Raw genomic sequence first — 20,716 nt, 5'->3', positions numbered from 1 at the left:
ACCATTAAGGCACTGAATCCTAGGAATAAAAAAGACATCTTAAAAATAAGCAGTCTGTTAGCAATCTAGATGGAATGCACAAGTTCTTTACCTCTCTGGGATTCAATTTCTTTATTTTTAAAATAGAGGGTTTGTCTGGATATTTCCTTTGGAATTCTCCAGTTCTATATTTAGGGACTTATGCAAAAAGTTGACACTTCAGCAGAGCCTTGAAGGACAAGTAGAACTTAAATCCTAAAAGAAGATGGGGAAGGACATTTTATACCGGTAGAATATCATGAACAAGAGTCAAAACATAGACCTGTCTTAGACAGACTTGGGAAGAAATGAGAAGAGCCATTTTGATGGAGGAGATCTGGCGGTGAGCTAGTGAAGCGATGGTTGGGGAGATGGTCTAGGGAAGATTGTGCAATGTCTTGAATGCCAGTGTGAGGATAAGGTTCCACTGATTATCCCATCAGTTAAAAGTAATTCCCTTTGTTAGGTAAGATCATCTTTGATTGACAACCAGAATTAATGTACCCGGTCTGGATGTATAGGCTTTTTTCACATTCCATTCTGATTTGTAAATTCAGTCAAAAAAAGTGTTCATACCTAATTTGTCGGGATAGGTAAGTGGCTCCATAGTGCATAGATTAATGGTGGAGTCAAGAAAAGTCATCTTCCTGAGTTCAAATCTGGCCTCAATACACTAGCTCTGGACAAGTCACTTAACCCTATTTGCCTTGGTGTCCTGCTTTGTAAGGTAAGCTGGGGAAAGAATGGCAAACTACTCCAGTGTCTTTGCCAAGATGGGATTATCCATAGTCAGGGCTAAAAATGACTGAACAACAATAACCTCACTTGTTAAGGTTAGTTAATTACTTTTAAAAGGATAAGATAATCAATATAGTCTCTGCTGTATAACAGACAAAGCAATCTCCACTTTATTGTGTAGAAACTGAGTTAAAATTTGCAAAATGTGGAAAATTTGAGAAGGTTCAGATTGGAGGCAGGAAGACAAGTTGGGAGATTTTGAAACATTCCAGGCATAAAATGGGGTTGTGTATTAGGGCAATAAGAATGAGAACGAATTTTGAAAAATTATTCTGAAAAATATTGATCTATAAATTCTGATTATTTATAATACCTGTTCTATTTAGAAGGGATATCATAATATATATATATATATATATATATATACATATATATATATATATATATGTATTTTATCATGTTCACCTCTTTTAAATATTTTTCCTTCATTTTAAAATTTATTTATTTATTTTAATACACGTTTTTTAGGAATGTGTTGAGAAAGAAAAATGAGAGTAAAAGGGGAAAACCATGGGAGAAAAGGAAAAAAAACCAGAAAAAAATAAGTGATCATAGCTTTTGCCAATTTGTATTCAATTCTCCATAGTTCTATTTCTGGATGGAGATGGATTTTTTTATCCAAAGTTTATTGAGTAGATTTCCTTGGATTTCCTTTATTTTAATAGCAATAATATTAACATTTGAAAGTGCTTTCAGTATTACAAAACATTTTACCTTAAAAAATAACTTGTCATAATAATCCTGGGGAATGAGATGGTATCCTTATTTGACAAGTGGTGTTGAGAGAAATTTTTTTTTTTGCTCAGCCAATCAGAGTTAAGTGACTTACCTAGGTTAACACAGTTAAGAAGTAAGTATCTGAGGCCAGATTTGAACTCAGGTCCTCTTGACTTCAGGGCTGGTGCTCTATCCACTGCACCACCTAGCAGTGCCAATTAGCTAACCATTTAAAATCACACAGTGTCTGAGCATAGGTTTGAATTCAAGTCTTCCTAACTCCATATCTAGCATTCTATTCATTATGCCATCAACTATTATTTCCTGTCTCAGAAAATAGGAAATAGATAAAGGGACCTCAGTTAACATATATTAATTCACTGTTCACTTCTCTTCCCTTCATTCAATCTAAGAGTATTCTTAGATTTATTCAATCATCGAGTATTTCTTACTTTTGAGTTCAGATCCAATGAATACTTAGCCTTTTCCCCCTCCTCTTTTAAAAAAATAAAAATAGCTTTTTATTTTTCAAAATACATGCAACGATAGTTCTCAACACTCACTCCTTCAAAATCTTGTATTCCAAATTTTTCTCCTCCCTTTCTCCTCCAGCAAGCAATGCAATATAAGTTAAACATATTCAAATCTTCTAAACATATTTCCACATTTACCATGCTATGCAAGAAAAATAAGATTAAAACAGAAAAATGAGAAAGAAAAAAACAAGCAGAAAACAACCAGCAAAATAAAGATGAAAAAACTACATTGGGAATCCCATTCAATCTCCATCATCCTGTCTCTGGAGGAGGATGCCTCTTTCCATTACAAATCTATTGGAATTGCTTTGAATCACCTCATTGTAGAAAGAGCCAGGGCCATCACAGTTGATCATTGTATAATCTTGTTGCTGTGTACAAGGTTCTCATGGTTCTATCCACTTCACTCATCAATAATTCATGTAATTCTTCCCAGACTTCTCTGAAATCAGCCTGCTTATCACCTCTTATAGAATAATAATATTCCATTACTGAATAGTTAGTCTTACCCTTTCCAGTCATGAATTTCTCCAGAAACTCCTCCCAACTATCAGGCTTTGGGTGTATCTTTATTTTCTTATAAAAATAATAGTAAGAGACAGCGACATCCTTAGTATTCCGTGATACGTAGATCATCTGTGGGAACAAAAGGGAGATTTGTGAAGTTTAATTAGTATTCTTTTAAAAAAAGATAATTAAGTGACTTCAGTAACAGATATTGCCCCTTCCTACTTTTCGATCTAGGCCTCCACCGCTGTCCTGTGACAAAGGCCTCCATAACTGTTGATTAGCACAACATGGAGGGGAGAGGGCACCATTTTCAGATCTCCAGGCATGTGTTATAGTCAATTCGAATTGACTTGAAAGAAGAGATTTATATTTTCAGCATGAGAATTTATATCTCAAATATTGACAAAATCCTACAAATCAGGACTTGATTTGGTGTTTTGTTGATTGCCTATAATTAAGAGAAAATTGGAGAAAATGTTAATAATGTAGATAAATTAAACTGAAAAGTGGGTTCGATCTACATTTTTTCTCCCTGTGGGGTAGTTCAGTTGTTGAAGTCTAGTCTAACTCTCGGTGATCATATTCGGGGTATTCATGGCAAAGATTCTGGAGTGATCTGCTGTTTCCTTCTCCAGTTCATTTTACTATCAGGAAAGTAAGGCAGAGGATTAGGTGACTTGAGCAGAGTCCCATAGCTAGTAAATGTCTAAGATTGTATTTGAATTCAGGCCTGACTCCAGACTCAGAGTTATATCCTCAGAGTCACCTAACTACAACTCTACAACTCAGTTATTAAACATTCACTATTGTACTACTGCATGTGTTTTCTAACAAACAAAAAATTATGACATCACAACTCTAAATGCTCCATGAAAAAGTCCCAGCTAACCAAAATCCAATTAAATTATGATCTTCCATTAAAATCTTTTTCTGCATTCTATCTGTAGGAAAAAGAAGCCAAGTATAAGAAAATAAATCTAATACCAGAGATTCCATTTAAAAGGAAAAAAAATCCAAATACTGCTGGCATAGTTGAGAATTTTATAGATAAGGCTAATACTTTGTGAGAGAGGTGGATAAGTGACTGAAGTTCCTTTTCACCCTGGGATTTTGTGATTCTACAACAATACATATTTTCTACTACAAAACAACTATTGTTCTGTGGAGTATGGAGACTTAATTTGTATTTGAATATGTAATATTTAGCCTTTTTATTACATGTCATTCCCTTACCTCTCTTTCCAAAATGCAAAAGCAAGGAGTGGTTTTGTATGCCTGGCACGTAGTAGGCATTTCATCCCAACTTGCTGAGTTTTGAAGTTTTCCGTTTGGATTTTTTAAAGTAAAGCAGGCAGTTTTCACGGCTCAGGAGCTTACTCTTGAAAGCTTGCAAAGGTTTTTACAAAAAGATTTGATTCTTTCAAGCTAGTAAAGTAGGTGTTTATATAATTCCCATTTTACAGAATAAAAAACTGAAGCAGACAGAGGTTAATGGATTTACAGCTAGAATTTGAGGGAGGATGGAACTCAAGTCTCTCTGATTCTAGACCTAGCACTCTATCCTTTAGGACACCTAGCTCTAAGTATAATATATTTTAATTTTTTCATGACCACAGTGCTTTGATGTTATTATTTTGATGTAATAGGGGTGGCCAGGTCTTCTTTTCTCATGTGCTTTGGCAAGAAGACAACACCATGGGACCATTCAGGTTAGAGTTGAAAAGACAAAAATCTTCTGCTTCCATTCTCTACTTTTTGTTTTCCTGAAATAACACATGCCCTGGCACTCTCTCTGAAAGTTCCTGTTTGAAGCAGGGAGTAGGGAGGTAGTTCTGTGGCCTTTTTTCTCCCTTTAAATGAAGACTGTTGATTAGGCAGCTCTTCCTGTGCAGTGACCAGTAAGGGTGTTCCATTGCCTTCTCAAAGACTTGATCCTTCAGATGTACCAGAAGTGTCTCTGGAGATAACTCAAGGGAGGTTATCCCATTCTACCAAAAGAATGACATTAAAGGCACTGTAGTCATCAAAGAAAATGCTAATTGTGTTGATACATTTTACTTACTAAATCACAAATGTTGGCCACTATATGATATTTTAAACCATTCATTCATCTATTTAGCAAGTATTTATTTTTTATTATGTGCCAGGCATTGTGCTAGACATACAAAGAAAGTAACAAAGTATCTGCTACTTTTAAGAAATTACATTCAGAAAATTGTTAGCACTAATATCTGTCTGCCCAGGTTGCATGTACCTTCGGATTCTAATGTTTATTGTGCAACAAGAAAATGATATTCGTACACATGTATTGTACCTAGACTATATTGTAACACATGTAAAATGTATGGTATTGCCTGTCGTCGGGGGGAGGGAATAGATGGAGGGGGGGTAATTTGGAAAAATGAATACAAGGGATAATATTATAAAATATATATATATATATAAAATAAAAAAAATATATATATATTAAAAAAAAAAAGAAAATTACATTCCTTTGGGGGGAAATGGCATACAAAGAAAATTAAATAAAAAAGCATACAGTAAATACAAGGTAATTTTTATAGGGAGAACTTATAAAGGACTGGAATTCTGGAGGACCTGGAATATTTAGCTTAGCCTTGAAGCAAACTAGGGATGTTGGGGAAGAAGTGAGGAGGGAGCTTATCACAAGCACAGGAGACAGTTTGATAAGACCAGAAAGATAAAGAAATATCAAACCAGACACAGAATAACCCATAAAGAAATAGAAGGCCACAGAAGCATATATTTAAAACTGGAAAGGACCTTCCAATTCCCACATTTGAAAAATGAAGAAACTGAGGGAGAGTGAGATGAATGAACTCAGCAAGGGGCATGGGGGAGTTCAACATCAGGGACAGCAAAATGCTTAGTTTTGCTGGAATTCAGTGAATGAAGAAATATTATTTGTACTATGGGCTGGGAAAGTGGGCTGGAGATAGGTTTTGAAGGCTTTCAAAGATGAAGTAGAGGAATTTTTATTCATCCTAGAGTTCAGTGGTAGTCCTATAAGCTTTTTTTCTTAAATTGAGGAGTGATCTGCTTGGATCTGTGCTTTACAAATATCAATCTTTCAGGTGTGGAATGATGGGTAAGAGTGCCCAATAGCAAGTGACTTTCCAGTTAGGCATATCTACTAGTGAATAGGTTCCATTCAATTCATTCCTTCATATATTTTAAAAGTATCTACTATGTGTCAAGCATGGTGCCAGGCATAAGGATTTTAAAATGGTAAGGAAATAGGGAAGAAGACTTTATTCTCCAGAGATATTTAAGGGAGAAATTACCTTTATAAGAGCATCTTGACTCAATGTGGCAGTTATTTTATGTCACATACTCATGTAGAAGCTAAGTGCTGTTGTGGAATGATCCCTAGGAAGAGAAGCAGCTCGGTGGCCCATTAGATGGAGCACTAGAGCTGGGGCCAGGAAGGTCTGAGCTCAAATCCAGACCCACACATTTCTACCTGTTTGACCTTATGGAAGTCTGCATCAATTTCCTTACTGGAAAAATATAAATAATAATAGGATCTACCTTCCAGGTAATTGTGAGGACAAAATGAAATACTCTTTGTAAAGTGCTTTGCAAAGCACAAGGTGCTATATAAAATGATAGCCATTTAAAAAAGTCTGTCTCTTTGATTCTGTGAATCTCTGATTACATGGATGCCATCCCTGTAGATAAGATCTTAACTAATTGTCTCCTCCCTGGGAAGCAAATACCTCTTTCATTAATGGGAGATGGAAGGCCTGATTACAGGAGGCCAGCTTAAAAGTCTCCTCTTTCCTTTCCAATTGATTACCTTGCAGTCATTCTTCCACAGAGAGGAAGGAAGGAGTTCCACTGGCAGATGTGTTTTCAGTAGGCGTGGAGACTTTAATTCTCCCAACTTCTTTACACCTGTTGGTGTGGAAAGAAATGACAAGACTGGCAATAATTACTTCTCTCTCTTCATGTCTATTCTTGTCCAAGTCATCATTAGCATATTCTTTCCTTGTTAAAGTTCATTATGTAATCAGTAAATCATAGAAATTTAATTTTATGGTGTGGTTGACATTTTCCCTCACCTTCTTATTTAAAAAAAACCCAAAAGTTTAATTCTGCAGATCTATGGTTCGTCCATCATTTTTCTCAGAGTCTCTTGAAATTAATTCATAGATTAGAATTGAAATCAAATGGAGGTTATTGGGTTTGTAAAAGATAGAGGTAAAATCCTCCTGTTTTACAGATGAAACTGGGAATTTAAGTAAATTGTCCAGGCTCACCTGGGAATGCCAGTCCTCTAAGTCCAAAAACTAGGGTTCTTGATACTGTGCTCCATTTCCTTCTTCAGAATGCACTGACTCTATAGATCTACTGGACAAAACTTCACTTTATTACACAAAGCATTCATAGGATTTGTGAAGTTTCATTTGGCTAAGCTTAAAAGTAATGCACTGGGACCAACCTGCGTGGGAGGCTAATAGCACTATTTAAATATCTTTATTTTTATGGTGATTTGGTGGTAATTTGGCTGGTAAAAGTCTCAGTGCCTTAGCAACAAAGAGAAGAGCAAAAAATCAAATAAGTATGATATCAGGAGACACAATATTTTAATTGAATAGGGAACCAGACTTGAAATCAGGAACAGTCAGATACCTTCAAGTCCTACTTAATAAAGACATACTACAAACATACATATACGCAAATATATAATATATGACTGTGTACAAATCATTTAACTGTTTCATGACTCATGTATATGCCAAAGTCCATTTATCTTTAGAGCCAATCATTTTTTGGGGGGCGGGGAGGGAAGCAATTGGGTTAAGTAAGTTGTCTAAAGTCAGACACTAATGAGTATCTGAGGCCAGATTTGAGCTCAGGTCCTGCTGTCTCCAGGCTTAGGTGCTCTATCCAATACATCACCTAGTTACTCCTTGAGCTGGTCTTCTTCAGGGGAGAAAGGAAGGAAACAAGTTCCTATTATGTAGGTTCTGCGCTAAATAATTTTCATATATGATCTAATTTGATCTAAGGTGCGCGCTATTATTATCTCCATTTTACAGTTAAGGAAACTCAGGCAGACAGAACTAAATGACTTGCCCAGGGTCACACAGATAATGTCTGAGACCAGATTTGAAATCATGAAAATGTCTTCCTGACTCTAGGCCCAGCACTCTATGCACTATACCACTTAGCTGCCATATACCCAAACCCACCTATTAATTATGATTAGTCTTATACTCCGCTTTTACAGTCTTTTTTTAGCCATTTTTCTAAACCTTTACTTTAGGAGCTTATAGATGCTTCAGCAATAAATATTTCATTAATTAAACATGCTGCCATTTGGTGGTTAGAGAAAGCCATGACCAATTCCATTTTGCAAATGGAGAAATTATGGGGAAATTGCTCATGAAGTGAATGAATATTTGCTCACATTTCTATAACACCTTAGTCAGGCCGCACACCGATCATCCAAACATGTGTCACCATGCTTATCCTGTTAGGGCTGTGGAAACAGTCCTAGTATTCTCTCTCATTCATTTCATAGCGTATACTGCTCAGAGTTTGTCTCATTGACTTCAGTGTCAAAATAGGCTTTGAACTCCCAATGCCAAGTCCAGTGCTCAATACACTATGGCAGCTGCTTTTCAAATGGAATGGAGGGAAATATAATTTAGACAGAGTACAATTGGCCATAGAATGGTTTCAAGATATGCAAAGAGCTTGTTATATACTATGTCATTTACCGTTCAATCTGAGACAGATGACATTATCTCCGTTTTAGAGATGAAAAAACTGAGTCTGAGAGATGTTAAGAGATGTGTTCAGCACCGAAGTCCTCAGATCTCAGGTTCTAAGCCTTCCCATGCTAAGCCCAGTGCTTATCCTTTCTGTTATTTAACTGGGAGACTAGCTATGGGACAAGTTTTGATAGCATCAGGAAATGTCAGGAAGAGTGGGGCCAAGCTTCAGAGAAGAGGGAGTCTTAAGCAGTGGTGGTTTAGCAGGGCTAACCAAGGCCAGGGGAAGAATGTTGTTATCTGAGAGATCTGTTGAGAAACAAAGACTTGGCCCGAATTCTTGTTTTTCCTGGGGACATCACTTCTTTGTATTAAAAAAATCTGCAATGTTTCATAAGCACATTCAAGATTTTCCTATAGGCTCTGAGCAAATGTCTAAAAATCTTTACATCTGAATTTAGGGGATGATGTACTTCCTGGCCAATTGCTGCCCCTTTACTGTTCCCTTTACTATCAAGTGGTTGCAGAATGAAGGAAAGAATTTGTTGCTATTATCTGATGATTAAATTATTATAATTTATTATTTTCTCAAATTACATTTGATTAGCTTCCTATCCTTTTTTTTTTTTTTTTTTTTTTTTTTTTAGTTTTGCAGACTTTTTTTCACCAAATTTTTTCCCAAAGTCTGCTGTAGAGATGATGGGAAGAGTATGAGAACCGTTGATTTTTTCTAATATAAAGATACACTAACTAGAAATACCATTTGTATATCCAGGCTGTATCAATTCCATGAGAGGGACCCGATTGAATATAGCATCTCGTTTGCATTTCTCTACATCTCCATTGTTATAGATCAGATCCAAGATTTCACTGACCCAAGTGATTCCTGAAAAAGCAAATTATAGAAATTAAATTCGTTAAGTTAAGAAATAGACTTTATTTCAGTTTTATGGAAGTATGATTATTAAAGAAAAAACATTTTCACACAAGGAACCTGCAGGCAGCTAAATGGCACTGTGGACAGAGTCTTTGTATTTGAGCCTAGGACCTGACTTCAAATCCCATGCAAGATTCTTATCATTTGGGTGAATCTGGGCAAATCACTTAACTCTTGTTTCCCTCAGGTTTCCTAATTTGTAAAATAATGATAATAATGGCACAGACTGGCAGGGTTGTTGTGAAGACCAAATGAGATGAAATTGTAAAATTTTAGACAATTCCTGCCAGGTAGTAAATGCTATAGAAATGTTAGCTATTCTTTTCATGAAGGAAATTGCTTGAAAAAGTTATATAAAAAGTAAAAGTGAATAGAAAGAGGCTCATCAATGCTTTTGATTATATAGCACTGAGATCCCAGATCTAGTTGGTCTTGAATTTGCCAAATTGCTCTAATTAAACACAGAAAAATCAATTACGGTCATTCCAAATAAAATGAAGTGTTCAATACTGCAGAATATGACTTATTAGTTCTGCAGATACAAAACTCTTCTGATTTGTTGACTAATATAAGCTAATTAATGATCCATGTGACCTAATTAAGATGAAGCCTTTGCTTGTGAGATATTTGTGTATGATATTGCTGTCTTGATGACTGAAAAGCAGAAAGAGGACATAGATTTTATTGGTCTTCAATCAAGAAGGACTTGGGCTCTTCTATTTAACTCAGTTAAGGGATAGTACATTAAAGGAGGGATTCTTAATCAGAGGTCCGTAGATGCATTTTTGTGAATAAATTTCAGGGGGGTTCATGACATTGAGGGAGGAAATGACACCTTTATTTTCACTAAAGTTGAGCTGAAAAGTGGCCTTTTTCTTAGTTATTAAAAATTATTCTGCACAAGGTCCATAAGCTGCATAAGACTGCCAAAGAAATTTACGTCATTTACTCAATATGTTGAGTCCTTCAGTCCTTCACCAAACTTGGGTAGGAACCATTTGACCATGTGTGGGAAAATGAGTTTAAAAAGTAGCATACAAGAAATAGAAATAGGGACTGAAATCTCAAGGAAGGAAACTTCTTCAATAATGCTGGTTGCCATCTTCTCTAATTCGCTTTTTTAAATCAATCATTCAATAAAAAATTATTGAAGGCATAATTGTTGGAGACAAAAAAAGCAAAAGACAATTCTTGGTCTTGGGAAGTTCTTAATCCAATGGAGGAGACAAGAAGCAAACAAATATGTATAAGCTATGTATAGGATAAATAAATACTTAAGAAAGAGATGACACTAGAATTAAGAGGGCTTGAGAAAAGCTTGCTGTAGAAAATGGGGAATTTAGTTGGTAGGTAAAAGAAAGCCAGAAGAAAATCCAGGGATGTTGGCAGGTAGAAAAGAGGAGGTAGAACATTCCAGACATGAGGGAAAGCCAAAGAAAATTCCATAGCTGAAAGATGGAGCATCTTTTTGATGGGATCGGCAGGAAGCCAGGGAACCTCGATTGAAGAGTACGTGTGGAGGAGTAAGTTGTGAGAGGACTGGACAGGTAATAGGCATCTAAGTCATAAAGGGTTCTGAATGCCAAACAGAGCACTTTATATTTGATTTTGGAGTTGAGAGGGAATCATGGGAGTTTACTGAGTAGGAAAATGACAAGCTGAGATTTGAGCTTTAGAAAAATCATTGAATCTAGATCAATGAGGTTAAGCTCAAATTGAAACAAGGCCCCTAAACCCATAAATCATAAAAATATCCCCATGGACTGCATATTGATTAAGAACACACACATATGTATACATATTTATAAATTATATTTGAATACATATCTATATCTATAACTATATCTATATGTATGTATGTATCTATCTATCTCTGAACAAATCAACACATAAAAATCAGATGGGAACTCAACTTTAATGTGGTTTCAACCCCACTGTGGATCAGCTCTATCTGATGGCTGTATGTTTGTCATGTCTGATGGAGAAATTGAGTGATGAGATGAGTGGCTTAGTATTTCATAGGCTGCATGTAACACAAATGGCTGGTAATTGTGTTAATGAAATGACAACTCACCCGATTTGGGATAGGTAGCAATGAAAAGGTCGTCTGGTCTGGCCTCAAATCCTTCTACCTGGGACCATGCTTCTGCGATGCTCCTCAAGAGAGGGATTCCATGAACATCCACTAATTCTTCTGTGAACTTTTCTTTCTTCTCCATTTTTAAAAGACTGGTTTTAAAACAAACAAATGGAAGTCCCTCATAAACATTGGCAGAGTTTATGAAATCTTCATTTTGACACATCACTTGATACTTATTTGATGGACATTTTTTGAAATACATATTTGACATATATACCAATATATTTGTATTATCTTTTTTTGTCAAGTAAAACAATAAACTATATATGGTGGAACCCTATTATAATGCAGCTAGTCAGCCACAGTTATTGTCACAAAGAGTAAAAAAAATTTTGTTCTAACATTGATTACTGAGGAGACAAATAATTTTGACTTCTAACATTAGCACTGCAGAAATAATACGTGGAATGAGGCATGTGGAGGAACTTGCAGAGTTCAAAATTGACAAACCTCTCAAGATCTTCAGATTTGCCTTTTTTCTTTGTATCCTCAGTGATGAGCACAGAGGCTGGCTGTTAGGATTCTTACAAGGTGTCAAGTCACTGCAATTGGATAGAGACAATAATTATCTAATTTAGCATGGTTCAGAATGATTGATTTGATCCTACAAGGAGATGTTATGGGCCAGAACTTGAAACAAAGTGCTTAGTTCACACCTTTAAAGGAGTTCACTCATTGGTTCACACATTAGACTTCATACCTTTAGAGAGCAAATATAAGGAAGAAAGGAAAAGCCTACTCATGGATATAAAGAGAAATTTCATCAAAACAATTCTCGAGAGTATAAAATATTTGGGAATCCATCTATCAAAGAAAAGTCAGGAATTATATGAGCAAAATTATAAAACACTTGCCACAAAAATAAATCAGATTTAAATAATTGGAAAGACATCCAGTGCTTGTGGATAGGCCGAGCGAATATAATAAAGATGACAATACTCCCCAAACTAATCTATTTATTTAGTGCTATACCAATCAGCCTCCCAAGAAACTATTTTAATGACCTAGAAAAAATAACAACAAAATTCATATGGAAGAATAAAAGGTTGAGAATTTTAATGAAAAAAAAAAGTCAGATGAAGGTGGTCTAGCTGTACCTGATCTAAAGCTATATTATAAAGCAGCAGTCACCAAAACCATATTGGCTAAAAAATGGACTATTTGATCAGTGGAACAGATTAGGTACACAGGACAAAATAGGGTACAACTATAGCAATCTAGTGTTTGACAAACCCAAAGATACCAACTTTTGGGATAAGAATACATTATTTGAAAAAAACTGTTGAGAAAACTGGAAATTATATATGGACCCACACTTAACACCATATACCAAGATAAGACCAAAATGGGTCCATGATTTAGGCAGAAAGAATGAGATCATAAATAGATTAGAGGAACAGAGGATACTCTATCTCTCAGTCTTGTGGAGGAGGAAGGAATTTATGATCAAAGGAGAACTATAGATCATTATTGATCACAAAATTGAAGATTTTGATTACATCAAATTGAAAAGCTTTTGTACAAACAAAACTAATGTAAAGAAGATTAGAAGGGAAGTAACAAATTGGGAAAATAATTTTATGGTTAAAGGTTCTGATAAAGGCCTCATTTCCAAAATATATAGAGAATTGACTCTAATTTATAAGAAATCAAACCATTCTCCAATTGATAAATGGTCAAAGGATATGAACAGACAATTTCAGATGATGAAATTGAAACTATTTCCCCTCATATGAAAGAGTGTTCTAGATCACTATTGATCAGAGAAATGCAAATTAAGACAACTCTGAGATACCACTACACACCTGTCAGATCGACTAAGATGACAGGAAAAGATAATGATGAATGTTGGAGGGGATGTGGGAAAACCGGGACACTGATGCATTTTTCGAGGGCTTGTGGAAGAATCCAGCCATTCTGGAGAGCAATTTGGAACTATGCCTAAGAAGTTATCAAATTGAGCATGCTCTTTGATCCAGCAGTGCTACTACTGGATTTAGATCCCAAAGAAATACTAAAGAAGGGAAAGGGACCTGTATTTGCCAAAATGTTTGTGGCAGCTCTTTTCATAGTGGCTAGAAACTGGAAAATGAATGGATGCCCATCAATTGGAGAATGGTTGGATAAATTATGGTATATGAATGTTATGGAATATTATTGCGCTGTAAGAAATGACCAGCAGGATGAATACTGAAAGGCTTGGAGAGACTTACATGAACTGATGCTGAGTGAAATGAGCAGAACCAGGAGATCACTATACACTTCAACAACAATACTGTATGAAAATTTATTCTAATTGAAGTGGTTATATTCAATATAGAGAAAATTCAATTCAGTTCCAGTTGATCAATGATGGATAGAAACAGCTACACCCAGAGACAGAACACTGGGAAGGGAGTGTAAAATGTTTGCACTATTGTCTTTCTACCCAGGTTACTTATATCTTCGGAATCCAATTCTTACCGTGCAACAAGAAATTTGGTTTTACACACATATATTGTATCTAGGATATAATGTAACACATTTATTATATATGGGATGACCTGTCATCTAGGGGAGGTATTAGAGGGAGGGAGGGGAAAATTTGGAAAAGTGAATACAAGGGATAATGTAAAAAAAATTACGCATGCATATGTACTGTCAAAAAATTATAATTATACAATTAAAAAAAAAGATGATGGGAAAAAAAGAACATGGACTTCCAGGAGATTCACAACTAGGATTGACTTCTGGGAGATTCACAAGCCCATCCACAAGCCCACTCTCTGGGAGGAGGAGTAAAGAGTCATTCCCACTTCCCCCTTTGTGCTGGCTAGAGACATTTGGACAAGAGCTCTTGGGAACCAAGGAGAGAGATAGGCCTCTAAGAAACCTAACCAGGCCCAGGAAAAGATTTAGGATTTTGAAGGACACAATAAAGAATCTGGACTTTAACTCCTGACTGCATTTGAGGTGATTATTGAAACTGAACTGAAGCCAAGGCTGCCTTCAGAAGCTCCCCAAGAAATCTGCTCCTAGAGAAACGATTATAATTTAGAGAAGAGAACATTCCAGCTGGCATACAAATTTTTGTTGATTGATTAATATAGCATGATTCAGCGTAATTATAAAGGTCAGACAACATTTATACCATATTCTCCTTTATGTACATAAAAGCTTAGATATGCTTATAAAAGCAAATAGTGATTTAAATACTTAATTTTGCATCCATGAAAATTGCATAATGCTGGGCTGTATGGTTCTGTTTTCCTTTTCAATCTTCAAACAGATTTTGACAAAATGAGGTCCTAGAAATGGATCCCTTTTTATTAATTTAATTGCAGGGTTATAATTTAAGTTCAGAGATCTTGTTAGGAAAAACAAGTGAGAGCAAAAACAAGGGAATGAAAAAAATTCAGTCAGTTGTCAATTATTAAAATATTTTCAATGGTATATGTTAGCTTTGGCTAAAATAGTAATAAACTAATTAACACATTTATTTAGTCACTGTTTCTGATTAGGGTGAATAATGAATTCTGTGTAATAGTAACATTATTTTTATTCCCTCTGCATATTTCCATTGAACTGGAGGAAATAATCATATTTTAAATAATTCTAACTTCAAATAGTGTGAATTTGAATACTTATAGTGACTTACATGTTTCTTTTTTGATACTAATTCAGACCTATAGGGCACACAATATATACTTAATATTTGTTTATTGTCTGAATAGCTAACTGGTCAGTTATATTTTTCTCTGTTATTTACTTTAGGGAGGATTCTTTCAGATATGTTCTAGTACCTCTTGGTGCTTACTTTGTTGTTGTATTTTAAGATCTGCTTTGTTGTTTGACATGTGGTAGGAAAACTACCCCTAATTTCCATTTCACTATGCCCAACACTACTTTTAAATCACTTTAAAAACATACTTAATAATAGATATCCTGGTACAGTGTGGAAAGTATTGATTGGCTTTGGAGCCAGAGGCCCTGGAATTAAATATTTTCTTTGACACATATTATATATATGTGAAAATGGACAAGTCACTTAAAGCTCTTTTTGCCTCTGTTTTCTCATCTGTAAAGAGAGGGAACTGAACAAACAATCTTTAAGGTTTCTTCTATGGTCTTATGATTAGTAGTACAGACTAAGGATATAATATCAATTCATCTAAAACTGAAACCCATTAGAACTTAATTGAAATCAGCAATATGGCTGTATAAAATAGATGTAATTCAAGGGGAGAAGGAATTACATTGATAACTGTAGTTAAAGTACCAGGCCTAGAGTCAGGAAGTTACTGTTGTTCAACCATTTTTCAGTATTGTGTCACTCTTTGTGATCACACTGATGTGGTCAGAAAAATACTGGATTGGTTTACCATAAATTGGTTTCCCCAAAAATACTGGATTGGTTTACCATATTCTTTCCCATCTCATCTTACAGATTGAAGAACTAGGCAAGGAGGTTTAGACCTGTATTCAAATCTGGCTGCAAATATTTAATAGCTGTGTCCTGGGCAAGTCACTTAATTCTGTTTGCTTCAGTTTTTTCATCTGTGAAATGAATTGGAGAAGAAAATGGCAGATCATTCTAGCCATTGTTCATCTGTCTTTTGTTATTGAAGAGGGCAATGACATTAGGAAGGTAATGTTGTGATAAGTAAGTGAACTGAATTGACGTGAAGGAATCCTGTGCAAAATCACCAGCCTGACTTTTTCCTCTGGAGCCATGTGGGACCAGTGGCAAGATATATCTCAGGCAACTGGACATTGTACCAGAAACTGCTCCAGTTATCTTTTCCAAGAAAACCTCATTTGGGGTCATGAAGACTATACAACAAGAAGTGGAATCACCAGAAAAGGAATGTCCTGTTGCAATTATGCATATTGTATGTCTTAGATTATCTCTCAAAGAAATCAATTTTTTTCTAAATGAAAACTGAAGAAATCAGAAAAGAGAGTATGAAGAAACTCATGATTTAGAATTTGTATAGACAGAATGAGATTTTATAGTCTTCTATAATTCTTTTTTTTTTCTACTGCATGCAGCAGAAACCCATTTCTCAACCTTAAACTTTATTCCTTTCTCCCAGTAATCCTCCTTAGATTGAGGAAACACAGCTACTAGTTATCGCTTCCTTCCCCAGATCTTCAATGGCACTCTCCAAGCCACTTACTCTCTGGATCTCTCTCATAAATCATTCATATGGTGACTGCCTTTTCTAATCATATTACTCTACTACTCTTCAAGTACTCTATACATTCTTAGTCCAGAGTTAGGGAGCTCTCCATCCAAGTTCTCAAGCTGGCCTCCAAAATGCCATATCTAAGCAATTGCAGTCCTGACTCCACTTCCTTAGTCTTTTTAATGATCCAGAGGTTAGGGATCCTTGTGTTCCCTGGTAAATACCTTGAGGGAACAATGACCTCCATGTTGACTCTTCTTGGCCCTAGTGCTTATCATATTTTCTCTATAATCCTTGGCCTTTTTGGCTTGGAATTGTGGAAGACACCAACTAACTTCTGCTAAAATAAACAAGAAAGGAATTGAATGTTTTCCTAAAGCTTCTTGGTCAAACATTTTATCTAATGTTCTGCCTGTTGTTTCTCTACAGACTGATCTTTGAATGGCTGAATATGACTTGAGGGCAAAACCAGTAATTGTGGGTCAGTTCTCAGCTGGAACAAAATGATATACTTATGGGGATTGTAGTTAGCTATAGCAGGGGAAGAATATTCAAGGAGAATTTATATTGAGGACACCATGAGTTGGTTTAGCTGCGTGAAGTTCCCTTTTTGTGTGAGTTGCTTGTTTTACCAACCAAGCCTTGGAGCCATGATGAAACCCTTATAGATGATTTTTAAAATTTAGTTATTTAGTTAATATTTTCCCCCAGTTACAATTTTTACAATAGTTTGCATTTGCTTTTTTCCCCACTTTTTAGTTCCAGATTCTCTTCTTTATCCCTACTCTGTTCCCATTAAGAAACCACAGGCGAAGACATGCAAAACATTTCCATAAGTCATGTTGTGAAAGAAAACATAGGCCTTCCACCCTAATTAAAAACCTTCAGGACGAATAAAATTGAAAGAGAGAGACAAGGAGAGAAAGAGAAAGAAGGAGATACAGAAGAAAAAACAAGAGAGATACATACATAGAGATACACACACACACAGTATGCTTCAATCTGTATTTAGATAAAATCAGATTCTCTGAGTATTGATAGTTTTTATCATAAGTTCTTCAGAATAGTCATGGATCATTTATTGCTGAGAATAGCAAAATCATTTACAGTTGTTTATCCCAGAACATTGCTATTACTTTGTATACAATACCTTTTACTTTGCTTGAGTTCATGGAAGACTTTCCAAATTTTTTTTTTTCTGAGAGCATCCTACTCATAATTTCCCATAGAAAAATAATATTCTATGACAATCACATATACAACTAATTCAGCCATCCCCCAATTTATGGACATGTCCTTAATTTCCAATTTTTTGCCCTGAGAAGAGAGCTGCTAAAATATTTTTGTACATAGAGGTCTTATCCATTCTTTTTTAAAAATCTCTTTTGATATTCCTACCTAGTAGTGGCTTATTTTACAGTTGAGGAAATTGCGTCAAACAGGTTTAAGTGACTTGCCCAGGATCACATAGCTAATAAACTGTGTTAGAACAAGGTCAAGGTCATTCCTGTTTCTGGATTTCTCTGATTATTGGTCCTTCCTCCTCTACCCTTACCTCTGAATCATTACAATGGATTCATTTTGATTCTATTTATATGTATGGTGGTATGTTTCTTCTGACAACAGAATGCAAGCTCTTTAACATTATAGATTATTTGATTCTTGTATCTGCATCCTTCATATATAGCACAATGCTTGGTGTATAGAAAGTTCTTAATAATGTTTGTTTATTAATTTAATACATTAGAGTAATGACAGTAATCGTATTTACAATTTTCTTAATGCTATAAGGTCTTCAAAGTGATTTGCCAGTATAATTTCCTTTAGTCTCCATAACAACCCTAGGAGGAAGGTGCTATTTTTAGTTCCATTTTATGAATGAGAATAGTTAGGAAGAAAGAAATCAAGAGCCTTTTCCCAAGTTCACCCAGCTAGTAAGTGTCTGAGGTGTGATTTGAACTCAGGTCTTCCTGCCTCCACCATAGCACTCTACTTTCTTAATTTTCCCATCTGTAAAAGGGGATGAAAAAAAGCATTTACCTTCCAGCGTGTTTGTGAAGCTCAAATGAGATAGAGTTTGTAAAGCACTTTGAAAATCTTAAAGCATTTCATAAAGGCTTGCTATTATTATTTAGTAAGCCAGCTATATAGTAGTTAGTGCAAGTTTTACTCTCATCTTATCAATCTTTTTCTCTATATAAACATATATAGACTTGCCCAGAGTCACCTAGGTACAAATGTCTGAGGCTCTCCTGTTTTCAGAGACTTCTTTGTGCCAAGACTAATCCCTCTTCTCATGCCTTCCCATTTTCCCCATCCAAATGACCAGTGATCTTCCTTTCAAATTTATTGGTTTCTTCCCTACTATCTTCAATTACCCCCAAGTCTCTCCTATCTTTTTTTTTTCTTTTTTCTTTTTTTTTTTTTTTTTTGGATTAATTGATTTTTATTTATTTATTTATTTATTTTTTAATTTATTTTTAAAATTTTATAATTATAATTTTTTTGACAGTATATATGCATGAGTAATTTTTAAAAATAACATTATCCCTTGTATTCATTTTTCCAAATTTTCCCCTCCCTCCCTTTACTCCCTCTCCTAGATGACAGGCAATCCCATACATTTTACATGTGTTACAGTGTTCTCCAGTGTCCTTTGTCTGACAACTTAGGTATTTGAGGAGCACAAACATATGATGAAAATAGTCTTGGGTGAGAATAAAAGGACTTACCCTCTGGATCAAGTATTCAGTCTTTGCCCAAAAAGCTAGTCTTCTTTCCCTTTTTCTTCTGGTTGCAGTCTGTTGCACTTTTATTTTCAATAACTGGATCTCCGTTGTCAATTTATATCTACCTCGAAGTGACAACACAGTTTTCCTGGGACATGTCTATTAGCTGCTTGAAAACCCTCAAATGACTGGAGGAAAAGCACATAGAAATGATCAAAGGGTAGACTTGGCTCATAGACCTGATTTTTTAAGCAAATTAGGAAATATCAGAACAGGAAGAAAATAAATATCCCATCTTACCTGTCAAAGACTTACCAGGAAGAGAAAACAGAAACGTGCAAATTCTGCAGTGGCTGCTATGTAAGGAGTTAAAAATCTAAAGTTGACCAAGAGTTCCTGGACACAAAATAGGGAGGGCCCATTGGCTGAGGACTCATTTACCATGGTGAGTGCAGAACCTTGGGCATGGAGTCAAGGAAGAAATAAAAAAATTTCAATCCCAAGGAGCAAGACTGGACAAGTTATTATTATTATTATTATTCTAACAAAGTCTTTTTGCTGCTTGTTGAAGTAAAAAAAAAGCATAAAAAATCCAAGAAGGAATTCAGCAGGTCGATTATACCCTACCTGAACTTTGTGGTATTTTACAATGTTATAGGAGGAGGCAGGTGGGCACTTGACCTATTTCCATCTTTCTCACTGGATGGCTGTATTAAGGCCATTCCTTTGCATAAAGATGTTAGCTTTATGAGACCCCTGTGAAAGCACTCATTATCTGAACACTATCACATATATGCTGTTCCTTCCTCTCCCTTCACCCTCCCTATCACATTCACATTTTGGCAAATGTTAGTTTGACAGATTAGCTTGTTGTTGCAGTTATATCTCTGTTGTGTCCTGATTTCTAGAGCCCTCAAGTTGGGGTGATAAACATACTATTAGTTTCTAGAGCCCCCATTCCAGGGTGATTAAAATATCCCTTCTTAATGGAGAAGCGATGAGATGGGACACCTGAGGATGGTGGGAAAATGGGGTCCATTTATTTCAAGGACTTTCCTTTTTTTATACTCTCATACCCTTATGTAACAAAAACAATGGGCATGTGCCAAGTATATATAGTGCATGTGGGACTACATAAACAACTTTCTATTGTATGTAGTTTGCCACCTGGTATTCCTCTGCTTCAATCATAACACAGGCTGTCATTGCACCCTGACTTCTCAGGAACTGTGAGAGCCCTTATAGGATATGGGGAGCAGAACCAGACATTGGTAGCAGGTTCCCTCTGGATTGAAGTGTCTTATACCTCACCCCAAATTTCCCCACTGTCTGTGGTCCTCTATATCTCATCCTTTTTTTTTTTTGTTTTAATGGAAGCAAGTATATTGCAGTGGTTAAATCCATCACCATGGGAGGAAT

At 35.6% G+C, this 20,716-nt stretch overlaps 2 protein-coding genes across 2 annotated transcripts in view; both read right to left on the bottom strand.

Moving 5' to 3' along the window:
• The window catches only part of LOC141548032 (sulfotransferase 1 family member D1-like), a 28,080-nt gene extending 8,423 nt beyond the window's left edge, over positions 1 to 19,657 (bottom strand). Inside the window, exons 1-6 of the mRNA XM_074276796.1 lie at positions 19,598 to 19,657; positions 19,301 to 19,485; positions 11,335 to 11,489; positions 9,084 to 9,209; positions 6,400 to 6,497; positions 2,579 to 2,705 (exon numbers count right to left, since the gene is read on the bottom strand). Of these exons, the coding sequence (XP_074132897.1) occupies positions 2,579 to 2,705; positions 6,400 to 6,497; positions 9,084 to 9,209; positions 11,335 to 11,479 (496 nt within the window). The 5' untranslated portion in view covers positions 11,480 to 11,489; positions 19,301 to 19,485; positions 19,598 to 19,657. The remainder of the gene's footprint in view (positions 1 to 2,578; positions 2,706 to 6,399; positions 6,498 to 9,083; positions 9,210 to 11,334; positions 11,490 to 19,300; positions 19,486 to 19,597) is intronic.
• The window catches only part of LOC141548031 (sulfotransferase 1 family member D1-like), a 72,537-nt gene extending 52,870 nt beyond the window's left edge, over positions 1 to 19,667 (bottom strand). The window contains exons 1-3 of the mRNA XM_074276794.1: positions 19,598 to 19,667; positions 14,094 to 14,235; positions 11,851 to 11,942 (exon numbers count right to left, since the gene is read on the bottom strand). The gene's annotated coding sequence lies outside the window, so the exon portion shown is untranslated. The remainder of the gene's footprint in view (positions 1 to 11,850; positions 11,943 to 14,093; positions 14,236 to 19,597) is intronic.
• Positions 19,668 to 20,716: the final 1,049 nt, after the last annotated feature.

This window comes from Sminthopsis crassicaudata, chromosome 6 (genome assembly GCF_048593235.1).
Source record: "Sminthopsis crassicaudata isolate SCR6 chromosome 6, ASM4859323v1, whole genome shotgun sequence".
Classification (NCBI taxonomy): Eukaryota; Metazoa; Chordata; class Mammalia; order Dasyuromorphia; family Dasyuridae; genus Sminthopsis; species Sminthopsis crassicaudata.
The sequence above is the reverse complement of the archived record's forward strand: the minus strand, read 5'-3'. Positions and strand labels throughout refer to the sequence as shown.